At 37.1% G+C, this 24,853-nt stretch overlaps 2 protein-coding genes across 12 annotated transcripts in view; one reads left to right on the top strand and one right to left on the bottom strand.

Annotated features, from left to right (window-relative positions):
• Window positions 1–19,309, bottom strand: part of wdpcp (WD repeat containing planar cell polarity effector) — a 231,328-nt gene extending 212,019 nt beyond the window's left edge. For 3 of the 8 annotated variants that reach the window (XR_009064524.1, XM_057847344.1, XM_057847345.1), the window contains exon 1: window positions 19,047–19,308. Coding sequence is in view for 5 of the 8 variants with exons in the window: in XM_057847344.1 (XP_057703327.1) it covers window positions 19,047–19,071 (25 nt within the window). In the remaining 3 variants the exon portion in view is untranslated. Of the gene's footprint in view, window positions 1–19,046 lie in introns of all 8 variants that reach the window. The other 5 variants (XR_009064525.1, XM_057847347.1, XM_057847353.1 and 2 more) reach the window with 3 other exon arrangements.
• The window catches only part of ugp2b (UDP-glucose pyrophosphorylase 2b), a 45,578-nt gene extending 24,115 nt beyond the window's left edge, over window positions 1–21,463 (top strand). For all 4 annotated transcript variants that reach the window (XM_057847358.1, XM_057847359.1, XM_057847360.1 and 1 more), the window contains exons 4-10: window positions 2,154–2,339; window positions 13,591–13,724; window positions 15,762–16,059; window positions 17,165–17,362; window positions 17,431–17,673; window positions 20,762–20,866; window positions 20,971–21,463. In XM_057847358.1, the coding sequence (XP_057703341.1) occupies window positions 2,154–2,339; window positions 13,591–13,724; window positions 15,762–16,059; window positions 17,165–17,362; window positions 17,431–17,673; window positions 20,762–20,866; window positions 20,971–21,078 (1,272 nt within the window). In that variant the 3' untranslated portion in view covers window positions 21,079–21,463. The remainder of the gene's footprint in view (window positions 1–2,153; window positions 2,340–13,590; window positions 13,725–15,761; window positions 16,060–17,164; window positions 17,363–17,430; window positions 17,674–20,761; window positions 20,867–20,970) is intronic.
• The last annotated feature ends 3,390 nt before the right edge of the window (window positions 21,464–24,853 follow it).

The following is a 24,853-nucleotide window of genomic DNA, read 5'->3' as shown; positions in this document are numbered from 1 at the left end:
TATTTATGTTTGTATATATGGCGGAAAACACAGACATGGCTGAAAAAGCAGTTTCTGCTCTTGTACACCTCCTTAAAATAAACTGCTGTATTTTAAGCCAAAAGAACTGTTGCGTTTGATCGAACAATATGTCTATATGCTGCCATAGGAGATTCATGGCGCATTATGTCCCCGAACTATTTTTAATTTGTCCGTTTTACCCTGGAAACCCCCGTTTACAGACGTCGTGCAACCGCTTTTATTTCAACCTAGCCACGACTTTAAAAACGACTTTAAAAAATTATTCACTCGCATATTTTAAACTTTTAAACAAATTACGTCACAATGAAAAAATTGGTTCTGTAAAAAAGTCACGGATATCTACCTCATAACTATCGCTTAATTGTATTTTTTTCGTTCCTGTCGCATTTTCCCCTATATTTTAGATGCTAAATAATCGATCCAAACAAAGAGAAATTGAAAAAAAACCAAAACGTTTAAAAGGGTAAATTTATGAAAAAGAACATCTCGACCACTCCTTGATGTCTGCGATTTCTGCATCGCGACCCTTGTTATATTACTATGTTTCACCCATAAAATCCCCCAAAAATCTGGCTGTGGCCATTCAAATCTGTGTCTTGACACTCGGTGATACATGCTACATGGAGTTTTTGGCTCGAAAAAAGGTATGTACGCGATAATATCTCGCTAAAATCGTGGCATCTTTAATTCTGCTCTCGCGTGTTCTCACCTCCAGATAGGGTTTCGCTGTTTAAATTTTTTTTTTAAAATGCCCTCCTGTTCAAAATTGTTCTTCCCCTAGAAAATTGAGATTTTAAGCTTTCCAATGATGTATCACACGTGCATATCGGACAATTTTGAAATTTGGCCAAATTGGGGGTCTCAGAGCGGAACTTCAAGTCACATGAGTGTTTTCCGCCATATATATTTTAATAAAAGTTTTTTAAGCACTTCAAATGTTATAATTATGATGGTTTTAAACATGAAACTGTCCCCCCGAAATATTTTGAAACAAGAATAAAGTAGAAAAATGCCTGTCTTTATTAAATGCTTAATTGAGTGAGCCCACTCAAATCCGCTCAAGCTGCTCACTTACACACAATGAGTTGCCACAGCAACTTTTTAACAAGTTAAACGATGATTCACGCATGCGGCGCTTTGAAGTTACGGCTTCCAAGCATCCCTGGCAAGATCAAACCTGAATGTCTGTCAATTATCGTTAACTTTAATAAGCAACTCCATTACACTGCCTGACCATGAAAAGCGGCAGGAGCAAGCGTAAGAGACTATGTGTTTGGATCGGGACAGCTCTATACAATACTGCATTTATTTATTTATTTTCTAATTGGGAAAAAAAAAATCAGTGATGGAATGAGGGTGCCAAGTTTGAAAAGTAGCAAGGGATCACTGTATTTTTATTGGTCTGAGTTGAAAGTAAAACAGAATAAAAGTTGAAAGTCAGAATAGAAGAGCATTTTTTGTGTGGGTCCGACTAGAAAGTCAACCAAAGTAAAAGTGGCTAATTTTTTTGATCTAAGTAGAAAATCAACGAGAACTAAAGTGGGGTATTCTTTGTGGATCTAAGTAGGAAATCGACGAAATGAAACTGGAATATTTTTATGGGTCTGAGTTGTAAATCAACAAGAGTGAAAGTGAAATACTTGTTATGGTCTGAGTTGAATGTTAACTGGAGCGAAAGTGATTTTTTTTTGTGAGTCCATATAGAAAGTCAGGTGTAGTGGAATTTTTTTGTGGGTCCAAGTTGAAAGTCAATTGGAGTGAAACTGGAATGTTTTCGGAGATCTGAGTAAGAGTCAAGTGGGAGTGATATTTTTTCAGGGAGCTAAGAGAAGTGAATATGGAATGTTTTTGTGGGACCGGGGAAAATGTCAATGAGAGTGAAGGTGGAATGAATATTTTTGTGGATCAGAGTTGAAAGTAAACAGGAGTGAAAAGTGGGGTTGGGTACCAAAATCTAACCATTGTAAAAATTACCGCTTATTAACCGGCATCGGATTAAACCAAAATGGCAAACTTTCTTTGTCCTTTCCATCATAGCTTTAAACTTTTTTGTAGGTCTAATCATAATAAACAGTTATACCAAATTTCATGTTGCTGAGTTAAACTGGCTTCAGGGGCTGAATTTTTTCTAGATCCAACCATATGACAAGATTGCGGCACGAGGCCTGCCAGAGGGCGTTGCTGACAGCCTGAACAAGCTGGTGGTGGTGAAGCTGAACGGGGGTCTCGGTACCAGCATGGGCTGCAAGGGTCCCAAGAGTCTGATCAGTGTCCGCAACGAGAACACCTTTCTGGACCTTACAGTGCAGCAGATAGAGGTAACGATACAGTCAACCCAAAATCCAGGCACGTTATTCAACAGACATACATAATTTGAAAATGTGTTTAAGATTAATATTGTAGGGGACAAATAAAATAAACATGTCTTCAGATGGGCCCGCCAGGGAGTGTTGTCATGGTAGCATCAGCTCTGTTAACATAAGATGACGTTTCCTTGTCGTGTCACAATTTCCATGGTTTTCTCTCCCGTGTCACAAATGGGATGTGTGTAATGGCTGTGTAAAATAAGAAAAGAAAAAAAAGTTATTGAATCAAAAGTTGATTTTCTTTTGACAGGTTCTTTTATTATCTTAATGAACAGGAGATGACGACACACAACTCAGGAACAAAATGAAAGCAACAATCCCCTAAGATAAATACATTTATCAAGGAAAGAATAACTAAAAGCTGGCGAGAGCCCCGCCCAGGGGCCTTCGAGAAGATTTGCCCTTAACTCTCAACGCATACACTTTTTATTTCCAATGTGAATAAGCAGGCCCCATGTTAACCCATGAGGTGACTAACAAGAAGTGGAATTTTACTAGGAAGCTTTGTTATCTAGAGCTGAAACGAATACTCGAGCAACTCGAGTAACTCGAGTTAAAAAACTGATCCGAGTAATTTTATTGACCTCAAGGAATCGTTTTATTTTGCCAGCTCTAAGCATCTTGTTTTGCCGGACTACTTTTAATGTGGGACAACGCGCTGACGTCACGTGCGTAGATGAAGACGCAATTAAAAAAAAAAAAAAAAAAAAAACTTACCGCAGCCAACAGCCGCTACAAACTATGCCGACGTTGCTAAAAACTAGGCCCGCATGATGCTAGTGTGGTAGCAGCTAGTGTCTGATGCGCCTCATAAATATCGCATGCATTTAGGATTAGATGCGAAATGACAGACTTGGCTGCGTCTGGGCACCGTTAGTAAACAGCCGCCATCTTTAAGCAGTAGACTTCTCATCGCTAATAAATATAACGTTACTGTTACGCGCTCACGTAACGTTAGCCCTTTGGAGGGCTAGGTTTCTATTGATTATGACCACTGTCGATGTGTGGCTAACGTGTCTTACATACAGGCTTTATTTAATCTGTAAAAACACAGCGCTGTCGAGTGATGAGGGTGTAAAATTAAAACATAATAAAGCTAACTGTCAGTTTTAGCTCGGTAGTCATTGCTGAATAATAGAGGTGTGCATCGACACTGCCCTCACGATTTGATTTGATTACGATTCGGAGGGCCACGATTCGATTAGATTCGATTCAGAGGGTCACGATTCGATTCGGTTTGATTCGGCAATGCATTGCGATGCATTAAAGCCTGGGATGCATTAAAATTCTAAAGCAAAGCATATTTTTCGTGAATCATGAGCCAACACAAGCGGACAGACATTAAACAACTTTTTATTGGCTCTTTTGTCACTCCTGGTTGAAGTCAAATGAAAATAGTATACTTTCATATATATTAAAAAAAAAAAATCAGATCACAGCATTTAATTGGTGCTTTGAATGAGACCAGGGCTTTCTCTTTTTTCTTTTTTTTTTTTTTTTACACACAGTAGCAGCCTTTCACACAGTGCAACATCTGAACTCCTGTGCAAAATCAGTAATAACAGTCATTGTATTTTAGTCACAACGACCCATCAATAAAAATATTCAAGTAAATATTAAAGAAAACGACAAAGAAAATATTGTAGTGCAGCAGCATCTTTATCGCAATATATATATTTTGTTGAGTAAATGCTTTTATAAATCTCTTAAAAATATGTAGACTATTTAAATATTGAGTAAACTTGCGTTTTTTGTCTGCCAACTGAGAATTTGTTAGGAAAGGCAAATGTGATCTTTTCGAATCTTCTCCTCTGTGTGTCTGCAAAACCGTGTTTTTTTTATATTAAACTTTCCCAGCGTTATTTCGTTGTGTAAATGCTTTTATAACTCTTATAAAAATATGTAGACTATTTAAACAGTAAGAAAACTTGAAGAAATGAAAATAAATTACTGTTGCTGCTGCGTTTTTTTTTCCTGCATCACTCGGCTCGGGCATGCAAATCTATAGTTAATTGATCTGGCCGGTCGGGCTTCAATACCAGCGGGCCGTGTCGGGTTGGGCTGGAATTTTTTAGGCCCGATCTAACCTCTACGGGCTTGCTTTGAATGTAAAGTAGCTCTCTCTACAGGTAAACATGAGAATAACAATACAAATGGGGAAACCAAATCCATTGCATCACCGGAATTGCGCAGGGAAGATTTTTGAACGTACTTATATATTTTAAAATGCGCTGAATCGATTCAGCGTGTTGCCCGCATCGAATCGAATCGTCCCTGCCCCGCATCGGGATGCATCGCCGCATCGATTATTGTTGACACCCTTACTGAATAAAACACCAAGTAGCACTGGTCCCTAATGTGCTCCAATAAAGCAGGTATCATACATTTATTTTGAACACTGCGAAAACTCAAAATCCTATCAGTACTTACAGTTCAGACTAACTTAAAACTTAACTAGAACTTAAAAATAGCTTGACACACATGGAATTTAAATTAGCTTTCAAGTGATGTGTGTTATCAAGTGTAATTACATTTTTAGGTAAGAATTTTTTTTTTTTTAATAAGATCTAGAAGTTTTTTGAGTGAAAGCAGTGAATTTTTTTTTCTTGTCACATCTTAGATGCAATTGTTGGCTGTTTTCAACAATGTACATTGAAAATAAAGACATTGATTGACTGAAAATGGTTCAATATTGGATTAAATGTCTTTTTTCCTCATGTATAAGCCTGTCGCGATAACAAATTTTAGTGTGCGATAATTATTCTCATAAATTATTGCGATATGCGATATTATTGCGCCCCGCCCAATTTTTTTTAAACCAATTTACAATAACACAGTGAGAATACAGTATATATTAATAGATCAAGTACACCCATTTAAACACGATAAATATTTACTCTTAAATTCAAAAATACTTTTTAAGAAATCACAACTAAAAACAATAGACCATGCCTCTTAAGTAAAAGACAACAATACTGATACCGCACAGAAACACAGAATAAAAATAAATAAAAAATTGCACTTAATAACTTAAGCATTTAGGCAAATGAAAACTTTCCTGTCATAGCTTCTGCAATGGTGTTCCATAGGGATGCAATGATACAGTTAAGTCACGGTTTGGTACGATTTTTGATACGGGGGACACGATTTTTGATCCGATTCAATACATTTAATGCTCTGTAAAAAAAAAAAAAAAAAAAAAAAAAAAAAACAATTATATTTTTTGTTTCGTTGTTTTTTTTTTTGTTTTTTTTTTGCTAACGTGCAAAAATTAAATTGCCATCATATAAACATGCATTATAATGCATAACATTTAGGTTATATTATTTATTTACTTCTTACTGATCTGAAAAAAAAAAAAAAAAAATTGTATAAAAGTGCCGAGAACAATCTTTACTGTTTGTAAAGTGAGCCAGGGCACACTGTTGATTGCTACAGCTCTCTTAGCAGCTAGGTTTACTACATGAGCAAGACATCCTATTTGTGGTCCGAATCCATCTGTGTCACGCACTGAATTAACAATATTTGCAACATTATCCATAGTCACTGGTGTGGATTGATTTGGCCTTCTTAACTTCCATTCAGTCATGACAGTTTAGAATTTATCGACGTAGTATATGGACTACGTGTCCCATAATCACTCTGGGCTCACGTAGCCAATGGCATGGGACGTACATCTAGTTTGCTTTTTCATGATATCTAGTGTGTGCGCGCATTAAAAAAGTTAGCAAGCGCCGCTGAAGTCACGTCTGCTCATTACTACACAACACCAGCATATGACAATCGACTTTCATAAACAGGACGAGTTTGAAGCACAGCGCTCTTAATTTCATGTTTTGGCGGACTTCATTGTAAATATCCGGCGTTGTGCTGAAAAATAGCCGCCCCGCGTGAAATGTCATTCCTGACGGGAGCGCCCACACGTCAACAACACCGGCACGTGGTAGATGGTCCGCAGTCACTCCGGAACACTGACGCAGCCGGTATACATTGAGCGATAGGATATAATGGGAACGATTGGCTCTGGCGCTAGTTTTTGCCGGACCTGGAATGAAGATGCATTTTGCGCAGTTGGTAACAAGGTATCCGAACTTTTAACAGCACGTCTGCCGCACGCACGTGCACGCGAGGCGATAAATTGCAGCGGAAAAATTACCGCCTTCTTTTTTATTTATCGTGTGATAAATGGAATTATTGCATATTGCGACAGGCTTACTCATGTATATTTATAATTGCTCTTTACCTAAAAAAAAGATGTTTTATCCGATTACTCGATTAATCAATAGAATTTTCAGTCGATTACTCGATTACTAAAATATTCGATAGCTGCAGCCCTAGTGTTATCTGCTGATGACCTTGCTTCAGAGAAGAAGCTGAGAGCTGTGCAAATCTTTATCAGAAAGACAAAACAACATAGAAATGACTGTACCAAGTACAATAAACAAACAAATGTGAATAAATATTTCTACAGTTACCGTTCAGAATAGAATAGAATAGAAAGCCTTTATTTAACACTACCTATGTTATAGAGCACTTGGGTGTCAGGCCTCCTCTACTTTTCATTTAGATAAAAAAACTTAGTTCAACATCCTGAGGATAGTTACTTAATATTGTGCTGGTGAAGACAGCAAGTAAGTGAGTGAGTGAGGTCCTTTTCCAGGACTCAAGGGGGAGGAAAAACAAACATTGGATGCCGTGTGCTGTTGGGTAATTCAATAAATCACTTGTATGCAGCTAAAAGAATCTACCTTAGTCTTATGTGTACAGTTCTGTGTAATTCACTTCATATTTGGTCCGCGTATATGTGACTGAGTGAGTGAGGTTGTGTTTCATAAGGGCCACTCGGGACACCCCCCTCCCACCGTGGTCCAGTAGTACACTGCTCTCTTGTGTCCCAATCACTACGCCCCAGTTCTGCTGCGATCATATTACCTGCAGTCCGCAAACAACATGTTTGTGGAGAAAGTAGAGACCATTAACACAAGCACACATCTTTTCCCCTTTAAATGAGTCATATGTGAGATGGTTGGCCAAAAATGGTATTGTAACCAGGATGAAAATATTGAAGCCCACAACATCCCCTTTAGCTTTGGGTTGCAAGATAAGCACTTCACAATGGAGAATCAAGCTGCGTTCCCATTCCATTTTCCATTTCAATCAGAAAGGACAGAGGCTAACAAACTACACATAGCAATGTTCATGTGAACATACAGCATGTGTAATCTACAACTTATAAGTACATGCTACAGTCTTCAAACCCAAGGGTTTCAAATTGCACCAGTGTATAGTTGGTGCACGAATATAGAATCATTTTTAGTGAGCCAGGTTAACCCAAAAGTTTAAGAAATTAAAAAAAAAAAAAAAAAAAAAAAAAAAAAAAAAAAAAAGCTGTAAAAAGTTAATGGCACAGGTTAGTATCTTATGCAATGACGGGAGGAGAATTACCATACTTTTGTCAACAACATATAAGGACAATGGCAAAAAAAAAATCATCTGACAAAAACAGCATCTACAAAGACAATTTTATTTCTCCATTTTAATTTCAATTACCGACGAACATATGTACACGCATGAATATGCTATCTTTGCCCCAGTTGGTCGACCACCATGCTTAACAATGTAAGCACGAACATGCCAACTTTGTTCATATTCCAAATGTCAGTTTACCATACATGAAAATAATATAGGAAAACTCTAAATTACCGGATTTTCCACACTGTAAGGTGCACCTCCAATGAATGGCCTATTTTAAAACAGTTTTAATATGAAGGGTGCACTGCATTATTAAAGGGAACCTCAGACTTAAAGACTTTTAGGCTCTAATAAGCCACAATTGTTCTCTTATACTAAAATATCATAGACTTCATAATGACATTGACAGGTCACACCTGTCATACACGGAGCCTCGCCTTCAAGTAGGGGGCCTGCCCACATCAAGAGGAGTTATTCTTAAACACACGCATCCAGCAATCTAACGCCAGATTTAGGTTGAAAAAGTACAAAAGCTGTACCGCATATAAACAGGAAGGATTGTCTCTGGAGTGATTTGGTCGAGGATTCAAGGTAATTATTATATTTTTCGTACCATGCATGCATTTTCAAACGTTGTGAAAAAAATCAATGGGAGAAATTAGCCACTACGGCATTAGCATCGTAGTTTGCAATATTTACGTAAAATGAATGCTCACTGCATGGTTTTTTTTCTTTTTGTTTTTTTTTTTTTTGCTTTTAACCATGAGTCGAGACTGTTTTAAATCCATAGCTTTAAAAAAAAATCAGGGATTTAAGCATTTATTCACAAGAATTTTCAACGGAAAAAGCTCTTTGTGGTGATAAGGCGGCACTGCAGTGCCTCAAAGACTAGCGGCACATTCGACATATTTACGTAAAATAACTGCTAACTGCCCAGTTCTTTGCTCTTTTAACAAAGAATCGAGACTGTTTTACGGCCATACCTATAAAGAATTCAGGGATTTAAGCATTTATTCACAAGAATTTTCAACGGAAAAAGCTCTTTGTGATGATAAGGCAGCGCTACAGTGGCTTAAAGACTAGCAGCACACTCAACATATTTACGTAAAATAAATGCTAACTGCCCAGTTCTTTGCTCTTTTAAAAAAGAATCGAGACTGTTTTACATCCATATCTAATTGAGGGATATACACATTTATTCACAAGAATTTTCAACGTAAAAAGCTCTGTCTTTGTTTCCACTCGGTCAGCTTTGACGGAGAAAGGCCCAGTATTTATCGACCCCGTGTCCCGTCAATATCATTATGAAGTCTATGAAAATATGTTATTAGAAACACATATTATTGCCATTGATTTAAAAATCTATAATATTTAGTATGTATTGACCTACGGAGGGCGCCATGTTTTACGCGTGCACTGCATGCTGGTGGTGATGACACGGTTGGGTTGGATTGGGAGAATAGCTGTGCTAGCTAGCAAGCGAAGCTAGTATGACGACTGGCATAATTTTGTCACATTCTGCTGCTGGTCAGATTGTTTTGTTACAGAGATGTGGGATGAGTTCCCAATGTCGTATCTGCATCCAATTCCAGCTCATCAGCAGTGTCTTTAAACCGATCCTAGGCAGCTTGCCAAGATATCGACATGCTGCCATTTGGCAGTTTATATATTCGTTGCTAGTTGCATCATTGCCTGTCTTTTTTGTTTGTCTGCCTCTCACAGCGGTTTTCCTTCGGGGTTTTTTTTTTTTTTTTTTTTTGTGATCCCAACCTACTGTCATGGACCCTTTTTGTGTATCCCTTTTCGTGATCACGTGGGTTTTTTTTGTGTTCAATAAACCCATTAACGTTAATGTTATTGTTGTCTGCTTGCTGTCTGAAGTGAGCCGCATTTTCTAATTTCATGGTCAAGACAGCCACTTTCTTTGCAGTTGCGTTTCCCTTTCAGGTTTTAACACACAGAGAGACAACACACATGGGTTTTGATTACTTTATAGGGAAAATCATGACACTAACGTCATGCGGAAGTATAGTCCTGTGGTCTACGCGCTTGTCTGTCGCACGGGAAATGCAGGTTTGAATACTGCTGGAGACCTTCATTTAATTGCTTTTGTGGCTTGTTTTTTGACATATCGGCAGTGCTGTCCTGCTCATCACTTTTCCGCTCGGGTTCAAACTGGAAGGGCAGCCGCTCGGGTTCACATTGGAAGGGCAGAACCGACGACATGTTTATGTAGCTAACAAGTGACACTGTGGAAGTACGGCAGAGCTGCCCAGTGATGTCACCGCCCAGAGTGCATTGCGTCGTCAACAACAATGTCGACTTACAAGTTAATTTTTCTAATTTTATAAAAACAAAAACATTAAAAGGGGTTTGAAACAAATTATTATAACTCATACTAACATTTATCTTTTAAGAACTACAAGTTTTTCTGTCCGTGGTTCCCTTTAAGGAGCAGTAGTAGTAGGGTTTGGGGTTGCGTTATGCATCCATTAGATGGAGCTGCGCTAAAGGGAATGTAATGCCATGATGCGCCAATATTCATTTATAAAATGTGCGTCTTTTATTGCAGAAGATACGTACAAACCGAGAAGTCGTCAATTGTTTCTTCCGTTTCAGTTGTCTCCAATGCATATCCTTGTTTTATTTAATTTGTCATGGCATATTTGACATTCGGAACAATGTATTTTTGCTCCTCTGGTAGACAGCGTCATTAATTCTGACTGAAAGTGGTAGAAACGTTAGTTTACATAGCCTACAGAGCGGTGGCAACCTGGACGAAAACAAAGAACTGAACTCGTCATATATTGATTGGCGGGGGGAGGGACATCTGTTGTGAACACAGAATCAAAACACTAACAACTAAATTGTGCTTTTTATCAACTTTTGTAGGAAAATGTAATTGAGAACCGTGTAAAAAGTTTTTCCAAAACACATTTATTTAATATCTGTTGAAATTTTAGGGCCATTTGATGAATAATTCAAGTGTTATTCTTACATATGGCTCCTTTAACTTATTATTGTTAGCGACAAGAGACGTCTAAGCCATTTTGATGATTTGTCAAAATTGATTGGACGTCTATCGTTGTTCGAGTCACAGAATGAGTTATTGTGCAGAACATCTTTTCAGTCCGGATCCGCCAGTGTCAACACATGCTTGACACACATCATACCTTGGAATTATTTGCATTGTATTATTGTATTGTAAAAGGGTGTGTGTTGAGTGACCTGAAGTTACACTAAGCCTCCACCCAAAAGGTATGGTGTGCTTTAATGACTAATGGCAAAACTCCATTCTTGTTATTGAATCGTATACTTTTTACTCCTTTGTTTTTTTTAAATCTAGAAAAAGAATGCAAGGCACTCCTTTTTTTCTGTTGCAGTTTGAGAAATTGAACTGTGGACTAGCCATCAAATGGTATATTAATTATTTGGACAAAGTTGATATTTTTTTTAGCTAATAGTTTGTGTTTTTGTCACATATTGTTGTATTGTGTTCTCATTTTTGTGTATTTTACTCCTAATTTTTAGTATTTATATTTAGCATTATTGCTTATATTCTGACTCTGGGCAGGAGGTGGCCGTGTAATATAGTTTCATACTTTCATGTAATCTTTGTATCTCTTTTTAAATTTTTATTTTTGTCCAAAATGTTTTTACTATCTTATACAATTTTTAAAACTTTTAATCTATCTAATTTAGATTTTTTCCCTACATTTTATAATTAAAATATTTGTAATTGTTCCTAATCTTTTTTCCAATATTTACCATTTTGTATTATTTTCATATATTTCATACAATAATTTTTGTCCTTTATTCTTAGTATTATTTTTTCCATTTAACTTTTCATCTAGTAATTGTTTAGCTATTGAGTTTTTTTTTTTTTTTTTTAATTCTTTCTAATGTCTTTCTTTTGCCCATATTTTGTATATTGTACTTATATTTTGGATACTTGGTTTTATTTTTAAAATATTTTTCTTTCTATTCACAAATTATGATTTTTTTTTTAACTCTTTGAGGGCAGTCAGTCATTTAGCTCATTTACCGCGCTAGTCATTCACCCCTCCCAATCAAAATGAATTTGACATCTATTGTTGTCAATGGCATGCAAAGATTTGAATACCATGAAAAAAATATATATATACTTCAGAGTGTTTTTTGGAGCCATAACCTGAGTGTATTTCTTTTTTAATCATCATAATTTATTTCATTCAGCTTTTATTCACATTGATTTTAAAATGTATTTATAATTAAATATAAATATTGATGATTGAATGATTTATTTAAAAAATAATCATCGCTATTATATGTTTTTTTTTATTTTTTTAAATATAGACTTGCCCTATAAGACGTTAAAGATCTGAAAGGGTCAATTTCCTTTCATTACCCTATTTTGTGTGATGTTTAATTTTTTTTTTTTTTTCAAATGTTTCTATATTTTTTATGTAGTACTATTTTCTTCTGTTTGTTATATTTCTTGTCAAATTTTAATATCTTATTTTGTGTTTATGTGTGGTATGTCTACCATTTTTCTTCTATTTTTCTTTTTCAACATTTCCCACTTTTACAGTAATCTATTTCTCAAAGCTGTTGTAACTACCTCAAACGCCATGAAACTACACGTTTCTGGCCTTTTGTGATTTAAGTTATGATTTGTTAGTTCTACTTTCCTGATACCCAATAGCTGGACTGTGAAGAATATGATCTGAATGTTGATAAATTACCAAACTAAAAATCTGTGGCACAACAAACAAAGTCCATTTTATATTATAGTAATAAGTTTGATTTTTTTTTTTTTTTTTTTTTTAATTCTTTCTAATGTCTTTCTTTTGCCCATATTTTGTATATTGTACTTATATTTTGGATACTTGGTTTTATTTTTAAAATATTTTTCTTTCTATTCACAAATTATGATTTTTTTTTTAACTCTTTGAGGGCAGTCAGTCATTTAGCTCATTTACCGCGCTAGTCATTCACCCCTCCCAATCAAAATGAATTTGACATCTATTGTTGTCAATGGCATGCAAAGATTTGAATACCATGAAAAAAATATATATATACTTCAGAGTGTTTTTTGGAGCCATAACCTGAGTGTATTTCTTTTTTAATCATCATAATTTATTTCATTCAGCTTTTATTCACATTGATTTTAAAATGTATTTATAATTAAATATAAATATTGATGATTGAATGATTTATTTAAAAAATAATCATCGCTATTATATGTTTTTTTTTTTTTTTTTTAAATATAGACTTGCCCTATAAGACGTTAAAGATCTGAAAGGGTCAATTTCCTTTCATTACCCTATTTTGTGTGATGTTTAATTTTTTTTTTTTTTTCAAATGTTTCTATATTTTTTATGTAGTACTATTTTCTTCTGTTTGTTATATTTCTTGTCAAATTTTAATATCTTATTTTGTGTTTATGTGTGGTATGTCTACCATTTTTCTTCTATTTTTCTTTTTCAACATTTCCCACTTTTACAGTAATCTATTTCTCAAAGCTGTTGTAACTACCTCAAACGCCATGAAACTACACGTTTCTGGCCTTTTGTGATTTAAGTTATGATTTGTTAGTTCTACTTTCCTGATACCCAATAGCTGGACTGTGAAGAATATGATCTGAATGTTGATAAATTACCAAACTAAAAATCTGTGGCACAACAAACAAAGTCCATTTTATATTATAGTAATAAGTTTGATTTTTTTTTTTTTTTTTTTTTTTGGGCAGCATCTCAACAAGACGTACAACACCGACGTTCCACTGGTGCTCATGAACTCGTTCAACACGGATGAAGACACCAAGAAGATTCTGCAGAAGTACTCGCACCACCGCGTCAAGATCCACACCTTCAACCAGAGCAGGCAAGAGCTAACTAGATTGGGAACGAAATATGGTTTGATGCAATACAAGACGTCATGATATGCTTCAAGTTTGAAAAAATTGGATCGCCATATATGTAAAGATTACATGCACTGGCACATGCTGTGAGCATTGTTCCCCATATACAGTACATTGTAATCAGTTTGTTGTACTGATTCAGCAATTGTACCACCAGTAGCCACCAGCCATTTTCTGGTGTCCATGAAGCAGGGAGGATCAATATTTACTCATAATGAGTTAGTACAAGAACAAGCAAGAACACATGCAACAAACAACACTAGTAATAGCATGTCATTAAATCTAAGGTTATTTAAACTCACGGTCTCAACATGAACCTACAATTATGGCATAACAACAAACTAAATAGCATAACTAGAAAATTATGAAACAACAGGAACAGTAACTGAAGTAATAGTTTTCACAGAACATGACCTTTATTTAGATCTGCATTGCCGCATTGCATGTTGGGAGGCATGACTATCATGATGTGCGACAACAGTCTTGACAGCAGGTGGCAGCAGAGGTTGTCTCTCCTAAGGAGGTATTACATTGAGCAGTGATGGTGAAGTGAAACTTCTTGAAGCAATGAAGATTTGCAGCCAATTGGTTCAAAGCTTCGTGGTGGTTCATTTTCCCTATGGTGCTATCAAGTGGTGTTGAAGCCAAAGAGGCAAACACAGTTGAGATTTCCATGTCTATTTGTTGAAGAAAATATGAATGTGCTTGTGTTACTATATGAACGAGATGCAACAAGAGTTATAAGGATAACTTGTTGTAGGACTGAATGATATTGGAAAAAACTACTGTTGCGATTTTTTTGGGGTTTGCGATATATTGTGATATTATATTGCGATAATAAATATATATATATATATATATATATATATATATATATATTTTTTTTTTTTTTTTTTAAAGAAATTTTCACTAGATGACTTGAATAGCTGTTTGGAAAGACTTTGGATGACTCGCCATCACCACAGTGTACAGTGATCCCTCGTTTTTTGCGGTTAATGGGGACCAGAACCCGCTGCGATAAGTGTAAAACCACAAAGTAGTGCACCCCCACAATTGTTTTTTTTTTCTTTTTTTTTCTTTTTGTGAGTGTGTGTTTTTTGTGCTCAGTGTATTTATTCAGATTTAGCATTGGAAAGAGATACATATAAGACATGTTTTTTTCTCACTTTTTCCCCCCAAAGTGATTTAAAAAATGTATTGAAATAAATGGTTTTTAAGCACTTCAAATGTCGTAATTACTATCAGTTTTAAACATAACTGTCCAACCAAATTATTTTTGAACAAGAATAAAGTACTGTAGTAGAAAAATGCTTGGCTTTATTAAATGCTTCTGTTTATCTACATTAGCTGTGACTCTTGGGAGTGACATGTAGAAATTTCAAACTCCTCATGATATCTTCTGGCCAGATCAAAGTCATCGTTAACTTTAATAAGCAAGTGCCAGTGATTGAGAGGAACAAAGGGCTGGAAGAGGCAGGGTGTGAGGCTGTACACAGAATAGAAAGCACGGCATATGTGGATTTGAAAAAAAAAAAAACTATCGCACGTGCTTGCGATGGGACTATGGCGCACCCGCACATCGCGATGGCGATGTTTAAACGATATATCATTCAGGCTTAATTTGTTCTTTATTTTTGTTTCAAAATAATAGCTTTCCCGCAGTGTATGGCTTTAAACAATTTTATTTCGGCGGGTGGGGGTGTTTAACTTGCTGTAGATATTATATAAATAATTTTGAAATTCTTAGAAATCCACAAAATGCGAGATGACAGGCGATCGCAGTTGCGTTTTGCAGCCACTTTATACTGTAGTCTGTACTGCATTTGCATAAGCACGTGAAACCAAAATAAGTTTTAATTATCGTAAATAGATTTTTTTATATTGTGTTGAGACGTATCTTATAATGATCCTGGCATATCAAGGTGCATCATATTGTAAGTTTAAGGGCATTTTTCCAATCTCTAACTGAAACGCCGCGTATCAATAATCTGTTTCCACAGGTATCCTCGCATCAACAAAGAGTCGCTGCTGCCTGTGTCCACCAGCCTGAGTACGGCAGGCCAAAACGCCGAAGGCTGGTACCCGCCGGGCCATGGCGACATCTACGCCAGCTTCTACAACTCGGGCTTGCTGGAGCAGCTGATTGCCGATGGCAAAGAGTACATCTTTGTGTCCAACATTGACAACCTGGGCGCCACCGTCGACCTCCACATCCTCAATCACCTCGTGGGGCGGCACAATGGAAAACGATGCGAATTTATCATGGAAGTGACGGACAAGACGCGCGCTGACGTCAAGGTGAGTGGCCTTCAGTGCCATAATTGGGAATGGACATCCAATCCGTCTGAACTAGGATTGAACGTCTATCGCCATCAATGGCAGACAAAGAATGAAATTCTATGTGTACGATTTCGAAATTTGTGATACAGTGAGACTGCCAAAGGTGACCTAATTTGACTTGATTTAACAGTTGTGTTTTAAGGTTCAAAAAATGCTTGAATTTTGCATAAGGTTCTTTTAAAATGCTTGGACATTCAAAAAAACATGAGATTACAGGTGTTATTCAAAAACGGCAAAATATGAGAGTATATGTGTATTTAAAAAAAAAAAAAAAAAAGATTTGTGACGTCTTCTTGAGACTAAAATTTCATTTTATAGGCGAAAAATTAGACATTATCTTACGTTTTTTAAAGCAAAATAATATGATGATTTATGTTTAGAAAAAGTAATTGAATAAATTCACTTCAAAAAAGATCTTATTTAGAGCAAAAGCATATTTTTGTGTATACAAAAGTGTACTCTGAGTGTTTTTCTTGTAAAGAAAATATTTGAATAAATGTAACTTTTGCGAGGGGGGGGCATAATAAAAGTGCAACCTTTATTTTATTGGATGGAAAACTAAAGTGAGTTTATTTTCATGTACTGAGTCCTAATTTTGCAAAATAAATGCACAACTTGGAGTATAAATACAAATTAAGCGATTTTTTTTCTTTGAAATACTGAGATTTAAGATGATTTTTAAAAATTACTACTAAAAATACTGTCAGTATTTTTTTAGATGTGATATGAGAATTAAGTTCTTTAATTTTTAAATGGAAAAAATGACTAAAAGATTCACTATAATGAGAATAATTTAATAGTTTATTATGGTTACAGAGAAAAAAATTATAAGAACGATTGTAAGACTAATTTATTTGTGTAGTACAATTCAACACAAGGTAATTCAAAATGCTTTACATCATATGAAAATAAGCAAGAACTACAAATTCAAAGATATAAAGGGATACATAAAAGTCACCTTATGTAAAAGTCACACTAAGTTCAGATGACCTCTCAGAGCCCTCAGTCAAACCGGATTGTACGTCTACCACTGCCAATGGGAGCTAACGAGTCTGACATTCAGGGTGGCACGCTGATCGAGTACGAGGGCAAACTGCGTCTGCTGGAGATCGCTCAGGTGCCCAAAGCGCACGTGGATGAGTTCAAGTCAGTGTCCAAGTTCAAGATCTTCAACACCAACAACCTTTGGATCTCGCTGGCCGCCATCAAGAGGCTGCAGGAGCAGAAGGCCATGGACATGGAGATCATCGTCAATACCAAGGTGACACGCCACAACACAATCGGCGGTACGGCAAAACTTTGCCAGTCGAGTGACGCGTCTTTCACCAGACGCTGGATGGAGGTCAGAATGTGATCCAACTGGAGACAGCGGTGGGTGCCGCCATCAAGTGCTTTGACAACGCCATGGGCATCAACGTTCCCCGTAGCCGCTTCCTGCCAGTTAAAACCACCTCGGACCTCCTGCTGGTCATGTCCAACCTGTACAGCCTTCATGCCGGATCTCTCACTATGAGCCCCCGTAGGGAGTTCCCCACCACTCCACATGTGAAGTTGGGGAGCTCCTTCACCAAGGTAACGCACACATGCCATATCAGTCATTGATAAGGGAAACATTTGTGGTCAATATCAGAGGTCGGTCGTGCTAAAGTTGTTCCTGAACACCTGTTATCGCATCCTTTTCATGCATGAATCATGTTTTTTTCCCCACAATCCTTGCAGGGCACTCATTTTACTTGTTGGCTGCTATTGACGGTGCTAGATGTCCAATTTATTTTGGCTGGGAACCAGGGCCGGTTGTAGGCAGGCATGTATGAGGGGGCATTCAGAAATGTGTGGCGGGGGGGGGATCATATGTGGGGCATAGTGAGGCACTGGCGAGCAAGCAAAAAACATTTTTACCACCTACTGTGGCATAAAAAGTCAGAAATGGTGCATTAAACCATATAAAATCAAACCAAAATACAAGTTTCTGTAAAAAAGTGATGGTTTTTCAGTCATCTATATTCAAAATCAAAATTGGGACATCCCTTGTTGATAGTCAATTCACCTCAGCTCATCAACTTCCATCACTCATTCACCTCTACCTGCACTCTGCTGCTCTATTTTAATCAGTGTTTCTCAAATTTGTGACCTAAAAGTGGTTTATGTTGCCTAGATGGGTTACCTCGCGTACCTCTCACATTCCTCCTTACTGCGACCAAATAACTTTCTAATATCCATTTGCAAGAGTAATACTGTTTGAGTCAAATACAAATAAAAATAATACATCTTGTTACAGATTACAGGGACTGCTGTAACAAATAAAATGTTTGTAAAACAGCTGGAAATTATGATGAGCACACATACAAAATTGTTAGAGTATATCTCAAAGAGAGGCAATTAATTTATACAGATTGATTCATTTTGGTCATATAAAAAATAGCAATAAATTGCATCAGTATTGCTGCAGCTAAAATACCACATACCATATTAACACAATATTAGATGGCATTGAAACATGACCATTAACAGCCAGTCTTCCCTGTCAAATTGGTGTCAGTGGCATGCAATGAGTTTGAAAGTGTTACTTAGGGCCATAACCAGCGTGTATTTGTGTTTTAATTCATTTTAATGTCATGATTTTAATTTTTGTTAAAATTGTATTCACATTTTTTAACATTAAATACAAGTAATTACAAATATTACGTTTTTAAATGACCAAAAAAAAATTGCCCTATAGATAAGATATAGAAGATATATACAGAGGAAGATATATAGAAGAAGATTGATAAAAGAAGTTTTTTTTTTTTTTTTTAATTACATTTATATAGGAAAAAGCAACTTTTGAATAGCTGTTCACTGTAGTGACCACTGTCCCTGAAAGTGTTCATGCTAACATACAACGGCAGCCGCCATTGATGATCGTAGTGTGGTGGTATTCAACTATAAAAACAGTGAGTACTCACATACAGAAGCCTTGGGAATGTTCATAGACAAGAAATATAATGACTCTTACAGCCATATTCTCTGTACGCTGCCAAAACAAGTTACTACCAACAAAATGTTAGCGGGACTTTACAACCGTCTACTTTTACTGTTGCGCGGAGTGTCTGTGCTTCTCTACGAAGCACCATACTGCCTCCAAGTGGCCAAGGTGCGAACACAATCAGGCTCAGAAAAAAAGGCGCATTTTCTAGTCTGAAGGGGCAGTTTTTTCTTGTTTTTGCCCTCCTCCTGTATAGCTCCTAATTAAACACTAACAGACCTAAATTTGTGATTTTTTTTTCTAAATTATTATCATAAATTCCTTAGGTTGTTAATTGAATGTATTATATTTTTCTGTTTATTTCATTTATTTTATTTATTAGTCTTTGTACCATTAGGTTGTCATTTTTTTCTTTCCACTGACCTTAGGAAGTGTTGTTTTCCACTACTCTCTAGTTTCTTATGTTTTCATTGCAAATACTTTAAAAATACCAATTTAAAGATGAAGTATTGGATCAATCAATTGTACAATATCAGGGGGGGAAAGTGTCCTTGTTTTAGAACATAAAATTTAAATGGACGTTTTTTTTTGTTTTTTTTTTCTAAAATGTTTTCATATACACAGGGCCGGCCCAGCCTATACGCAGACTATGCAGCTACTTAGGGCCCCTGACCTCTAGGGGCCCAGATAGGGGGCAATCTGGCAATTGTTTAATTTATATTCTATTTTGTTTACTACAGTTTGCTTTATTTGACTTTTGTGAGTTTTGATACTTGATTACAAGCTTAAAAAAACAAAAGTTCTTCCTTAACCTCTTTCTTTCCTCTTTTAGAAAACGATTTAGCGTTATCTACTGTAAGTACTGACCATCATTTGGGGTGAGAAGTTTGAAGAATGCAGTGCAACAAAATCTGATTAATATACAAAATATGGACATATAGGTTGGATTGCATGTATGGGTTTCACAGTACACTGTGACGAAATGGTGGGCCAAAAATATGGGCCCTAGGCATTATTTTGCTTAGGGCCCCCAAATGGCCTGGGCCGGCCCTGCATATACAGTCTCAAACTTGCGGCCCTTATTTGACATCGGATGTAGTATGAATCAATGCTGGTACTTTGCAATTTAAAAAATCTTGCAACGGGCGTAAAAAATAAAATCAAATAAAATGAATGAATGAATTGTCGGGTCCATTTTGGAGAAAAACATTGGAGAAAAAAAAAAATTAAAAATAATAATAGTATAATAGTAATTAAAATAGTAATTTAAAAGTAAGGTTTTAAAACACAATTCGGAATAACATAAACAAATGGTAAAAAAAATAAATAAATAAATAAAAAAATTACAAAAAAACATGCAAAAAAAAAAAAGGTAAGTGTGACCCTGTGTGTATTTTGCCTGGGGATTTTTTTTTGTTTAATTTTGTGACCTCACATAGGTTAACTCTTTGCCTGCCATTGACGGCAATAGATGTAGAATCCATTTCACTTCCAGCCCCTCCCAATTGAAATGGATTGGACATCTACTGCTGTCAATAAGTGTTTTCAATATTTCAATATCAATATTCCTTTTCTATTAACTACTTACTGAGTGAATCTAATGATAACTTTTGAAAAGAAGTCCACTGTAATGACCATCGTCTCTCAAAGGATTTAAAAAAAAAACATCTTGCTGTTGTTGTTTCCCACATTCAGGTGCAGGAGTATCTGACGCGCTTCGAGAGCATCCCCGACATGCTGGAGTTGGACCACCTGACTGTGTCCGGAGACGTCACCTTCGGCAAGAACGTCTCACTCAAGGTAAAGGGAGTGCTCGGAGCGAATGATCAAGTTTCAGTGCCATCGACGCCGATAGACGTACAATTTCAAAGTAGGATTTCAAGCTACTGGCTATTTCCCCGCAGGGTACGGTGATAATTATCGCTAACCACGGCGACCGCATTGACATACCTGCCGGTTCCATGTTGGAGAACAAGATTGTTTCGGGGAACCTGCGCATCCTGGACCACTGAGGCCACGCCCAGGTGTCCTAAGACCCCACCCACCGCCTGCCTGGCTTCATCCCAATCATGTGACCTTTTTTTGTTAAGAGACGCTGCCCCTGATGGCCAGCAAACCGCACTACAACCCTCACGAGTGAATTCAGTAGAACGTGATACTACAGTATTGTTGCGTGCTAACATGGACTCGAGTAGTCTGACTGAAATTAAGCGAAAGGCCTTATGTACCCATTGTATCACAATGTTGTGCTTTATTTTTCCTTTTCTTGTACTTTTCTTTGTGTCATCAATCATCATGAGATGCCAAACAAACACAGAGCGAGAGTGAAAGCAGCAATAAGTTGTTGAAGAGTGTCTTAGGTCTGATTAAAGTGCAATAGCAAACATTCAACTATAACTGCTTGGATTGCATTATTACAGTTATAAATTATGGTTACAAGTCAAGTGCAGGATTTCAGTTTATATTTGAAAACAAGGTTTTGAACTAAGTTTTCAACATGCAGTGGCACCTCTACTTGCGGACGCCTTAACAAACATTGTTTTTATGTTATGACACATTAAACGGGAACATATTGTCTCTTGTTAAGTAAGAAATTTCAGGTTACAAGAGGCAAAAATACCACAGTGCTGGCCAAAAGTATTGGCACCCATGCAATTCTGTCAGATAATACTCAATTTGTCCCAGAAAATGATTGCAATTACAGATGCTTTGGTAGTAGTATCTTCCTTTATTTTGCTTACAATGAAATAACACAAAAGAGAATGGGAGGAAAAAATCATTATCATTTTACACAAAACTCCAAAAATGGGTCGGAGACCATTTGAAAAATCATGTGATGCTTCTCTAATTTGTGTAATTAACAGCACCTGTTACTTACCTGTGGCACATAACAGGTGGTGGCAATAACTAAATCATACTTGCAGCCAGTTAAAATGGATTAAAGTTGACTCAACATCTGTCCTTTGTCCTTGTGTGTACCACATTGGACATGGAGAAAAGAAAGAAGACCAAAGAACTGTCTGAGGACTTGAGAAGCAAAATTGTGAGGAAGCATGGGCAATCTCAAGGCTACAAGTCCATCTCCAAAGACCTGAATGTTCCTGTGCCTACCGTGCACAGTGTCATCAATAAGTGTAAAACAAGTGACACTGTCGCTAACCTCCCAAGATGTGGACGGAAAAGAAAAATTGACATGGGATTTCAACGAAAGATTGTGTGGATTGTGGATAAAGAACCTCGACTAACATCCAAACAAGTTCAGGCTTTCCTGCAGTCCGAGGGTACCAACAGTGTCAACCCGTACTATCCGTCGGCGTCTGAATGAAAAGGAACTCTAGGGTAGGATACCCAGGATTAGGAAGACCCCACTTCTGACCCAGAGACATACAGTGCCCTCCGTAATTATTGGCACCCCTGAAAAAGATGTGTTTTTTAGCTTCAAATTTTTTTTTTTTCAAATAATATGGGACCTTAATGGAAAAAAAGAGAAAAATCCAACCTTCAATACATGTGCATTCATTCAGTGGGGAAAAAATCCCACCTAAAGAAAAATTATTGAACATCAAATAATGTGTGTCACAATTATTAGCACCCCTGGTATTAATACTTTGTACAAGCCCCTTTTGCCAACAAAACAAGGTCTGGGGAGTGAGATGGACATGGGAGGAGCTTGATTTGGTGTCTGGTGAACCATTTCTGTGTAGATTTGGCCATATGTTTAGGGTCATTGTCTTGCTGAAAGACCCAGTGACGACCTATCTTCAGCTTTCGGGCAGAGGGCAACAGATTTTGATTAAAAATGTCCTGGTATTTCAAAGCATTCATTATGCCATGAACCCTAACAAGGTTCCCAGGGCCTTTGGAAGCGAAACAGCCCCACAGCATCACTGACCCGTCCCCATACTTCACAGTGGGTATGAGGTGCTTTTCAGCATGCGCATCTTTCGTGGCACGCCAGACCCACTTAGAGTGTTTGTTGCCAAAAAGCTAAATCTTCGTCTCATCTGACCAAAGCACACGGTCCCAGGCTTGTATTTTTGTGTGAGACCAAGATTGAGCTTGTTGCCTGGGATAAAAGGAAAGTTTTGACGAATTTATAAGTGTAGGCAAAATGAACTCAATACAACTATGATCGGGGATTGCCACGAGTTAGCTTTCGGCTAACCTCGCTAGCTTCTACTGTTCATTCCACAACACGATGGGGGTTTTGACTCGAGTTACCTTTCGGCTAACGTAGCTACCTTCTACTGTTCATTCCACAACTGTTGGCAGCTCTGCTTTGACAAAGTCATCAGTCATCTATCCAAAATTCACACATTTTTTGCAAATCCTTGATCATAAGCAGACCGGTTGAGGAAGCAGGCATCTTCGAAGTGTTTGTAACAGAGAACACTACTCGATGATGGCGTGAAATTCATTCGCTTCGTGCGAACGAAAGATGTCCATTTACGTGCACTGCTATCCTTTGGCCACTCATATAACTTTTCTTTAGCTTGAGAACAATACATCGCCACACACCACCGTGGAATCTTACCGAGAAGCAATGCAGCAATACTGTTTGATGGCGGACTTCCCTCGCAGTTCTCTGTGTGACGGAATTTCCAAAGATTTCCGAAGATTGTCGAAGAAAAGCATTTTCGTTGTCAAGCGGGTTGCGTTAAAAAAAATAACGAAAATATGCTTATAATTGTTTAGCCATTGATATTATTCAAAAACATGGTTGGCCAACCTTACTTCACATTTGGTCTTTAAGTATCTAATGCTGGGTTTGGAGAATTCAGAGTTCAAAATAAAAAAGTATCGGTCGACATCTATTCAGAACCAAGTAAGGTCGTAACTATCCAATGCTAGGTTTGAAGAATTCAGTTTAAAATTAGTGTCAAGGTGAAAAAAAAAAACGCAAGCTGAAAGGAAAAGAAGATTTACATTTTTTAAGTTAACAAAAATAGTCACTTGCCCTATGTTAGGGGTAAATACAAAGTTTATTTATTTTTTTAATGACCAAAAAGTCAAAACGGTTATAAAGGATTAAAAATCTTTGGTGTCAACTTCTGAATAGCTGTCCACTGTAGTGACCAGTGTTGTTAATAACGGCGTTAGAATATAACGGCGTTATTTTTTTCAGTAATGAGTAATCTAATTAATTACTTTTCTCATCTTGGCAACGCTGTTACCGTTACTGAGGCGGGAAAGGCGTGCGTAACTAAGTTGGTTGAAAAAAAGTCCGAGAGAGAAGGACCCACGGAGATAAGCGAGCAGAGCAGGAGTGGGGAAGACGCCGTTGCAAATGCGATGCTACTATGCTAGGTGGCTCCGATCTTACCTGACTGTAGCCATAGCCTACAAACTACGCCCACATGATACGGTAGATATCACATATTATAGACCCCAATCACCAACGTCACACAATCACGTGATCGCTGTATTGTGCCGCCATATTGTCCGTCATTGTGTGTCGTATTGTCAATGATCGTAGTTTGTAAAGGTGGATTCACTTGCAAATTATGGAAGCCCCGGTGCTTTCAGACGCTGTAAACTCATTGGATGAGTTGCATAAAAGCCGTTATTTGGAAAAGCTTCGGTCGATCCAGTCGCCAGATCCATATTTGATGCCCAAACAGATGTTTCCTCCCGTCCGGTCCCGTCTCATGCGTCAGAGCTCGTCCTGAGACCACAAAATTTCCAATCATACTCCAGTTTATGTCACGATGAGGAGTCAGGTACCCAAAATCGGCACCGGCCTGAATATAAACCGACATTTGGTCAGCTGAGCGTCACCGCTGTCAC

This window comes from Corythoichthys intestinalis, chromosome 10, assembly GCF_030265065.1.
Source record: "Corythoichthys intestinalis isolate RoL2023-P3 chromosome 10, ASM3026506v1, whole genome shotgun sequence".
In the NCBI taxonomy this organism is placed as follows: domain Eukaryota; kingdom Metazoa; phylum Chordata; class Actinopteri; order Syngnathiformes; family Syngnathidae; genus Corythoichthys; species Corythoichthys intestinalis.
This window is presented reverse-complemented; position numbering and strand designations above follow the sequence as displayed.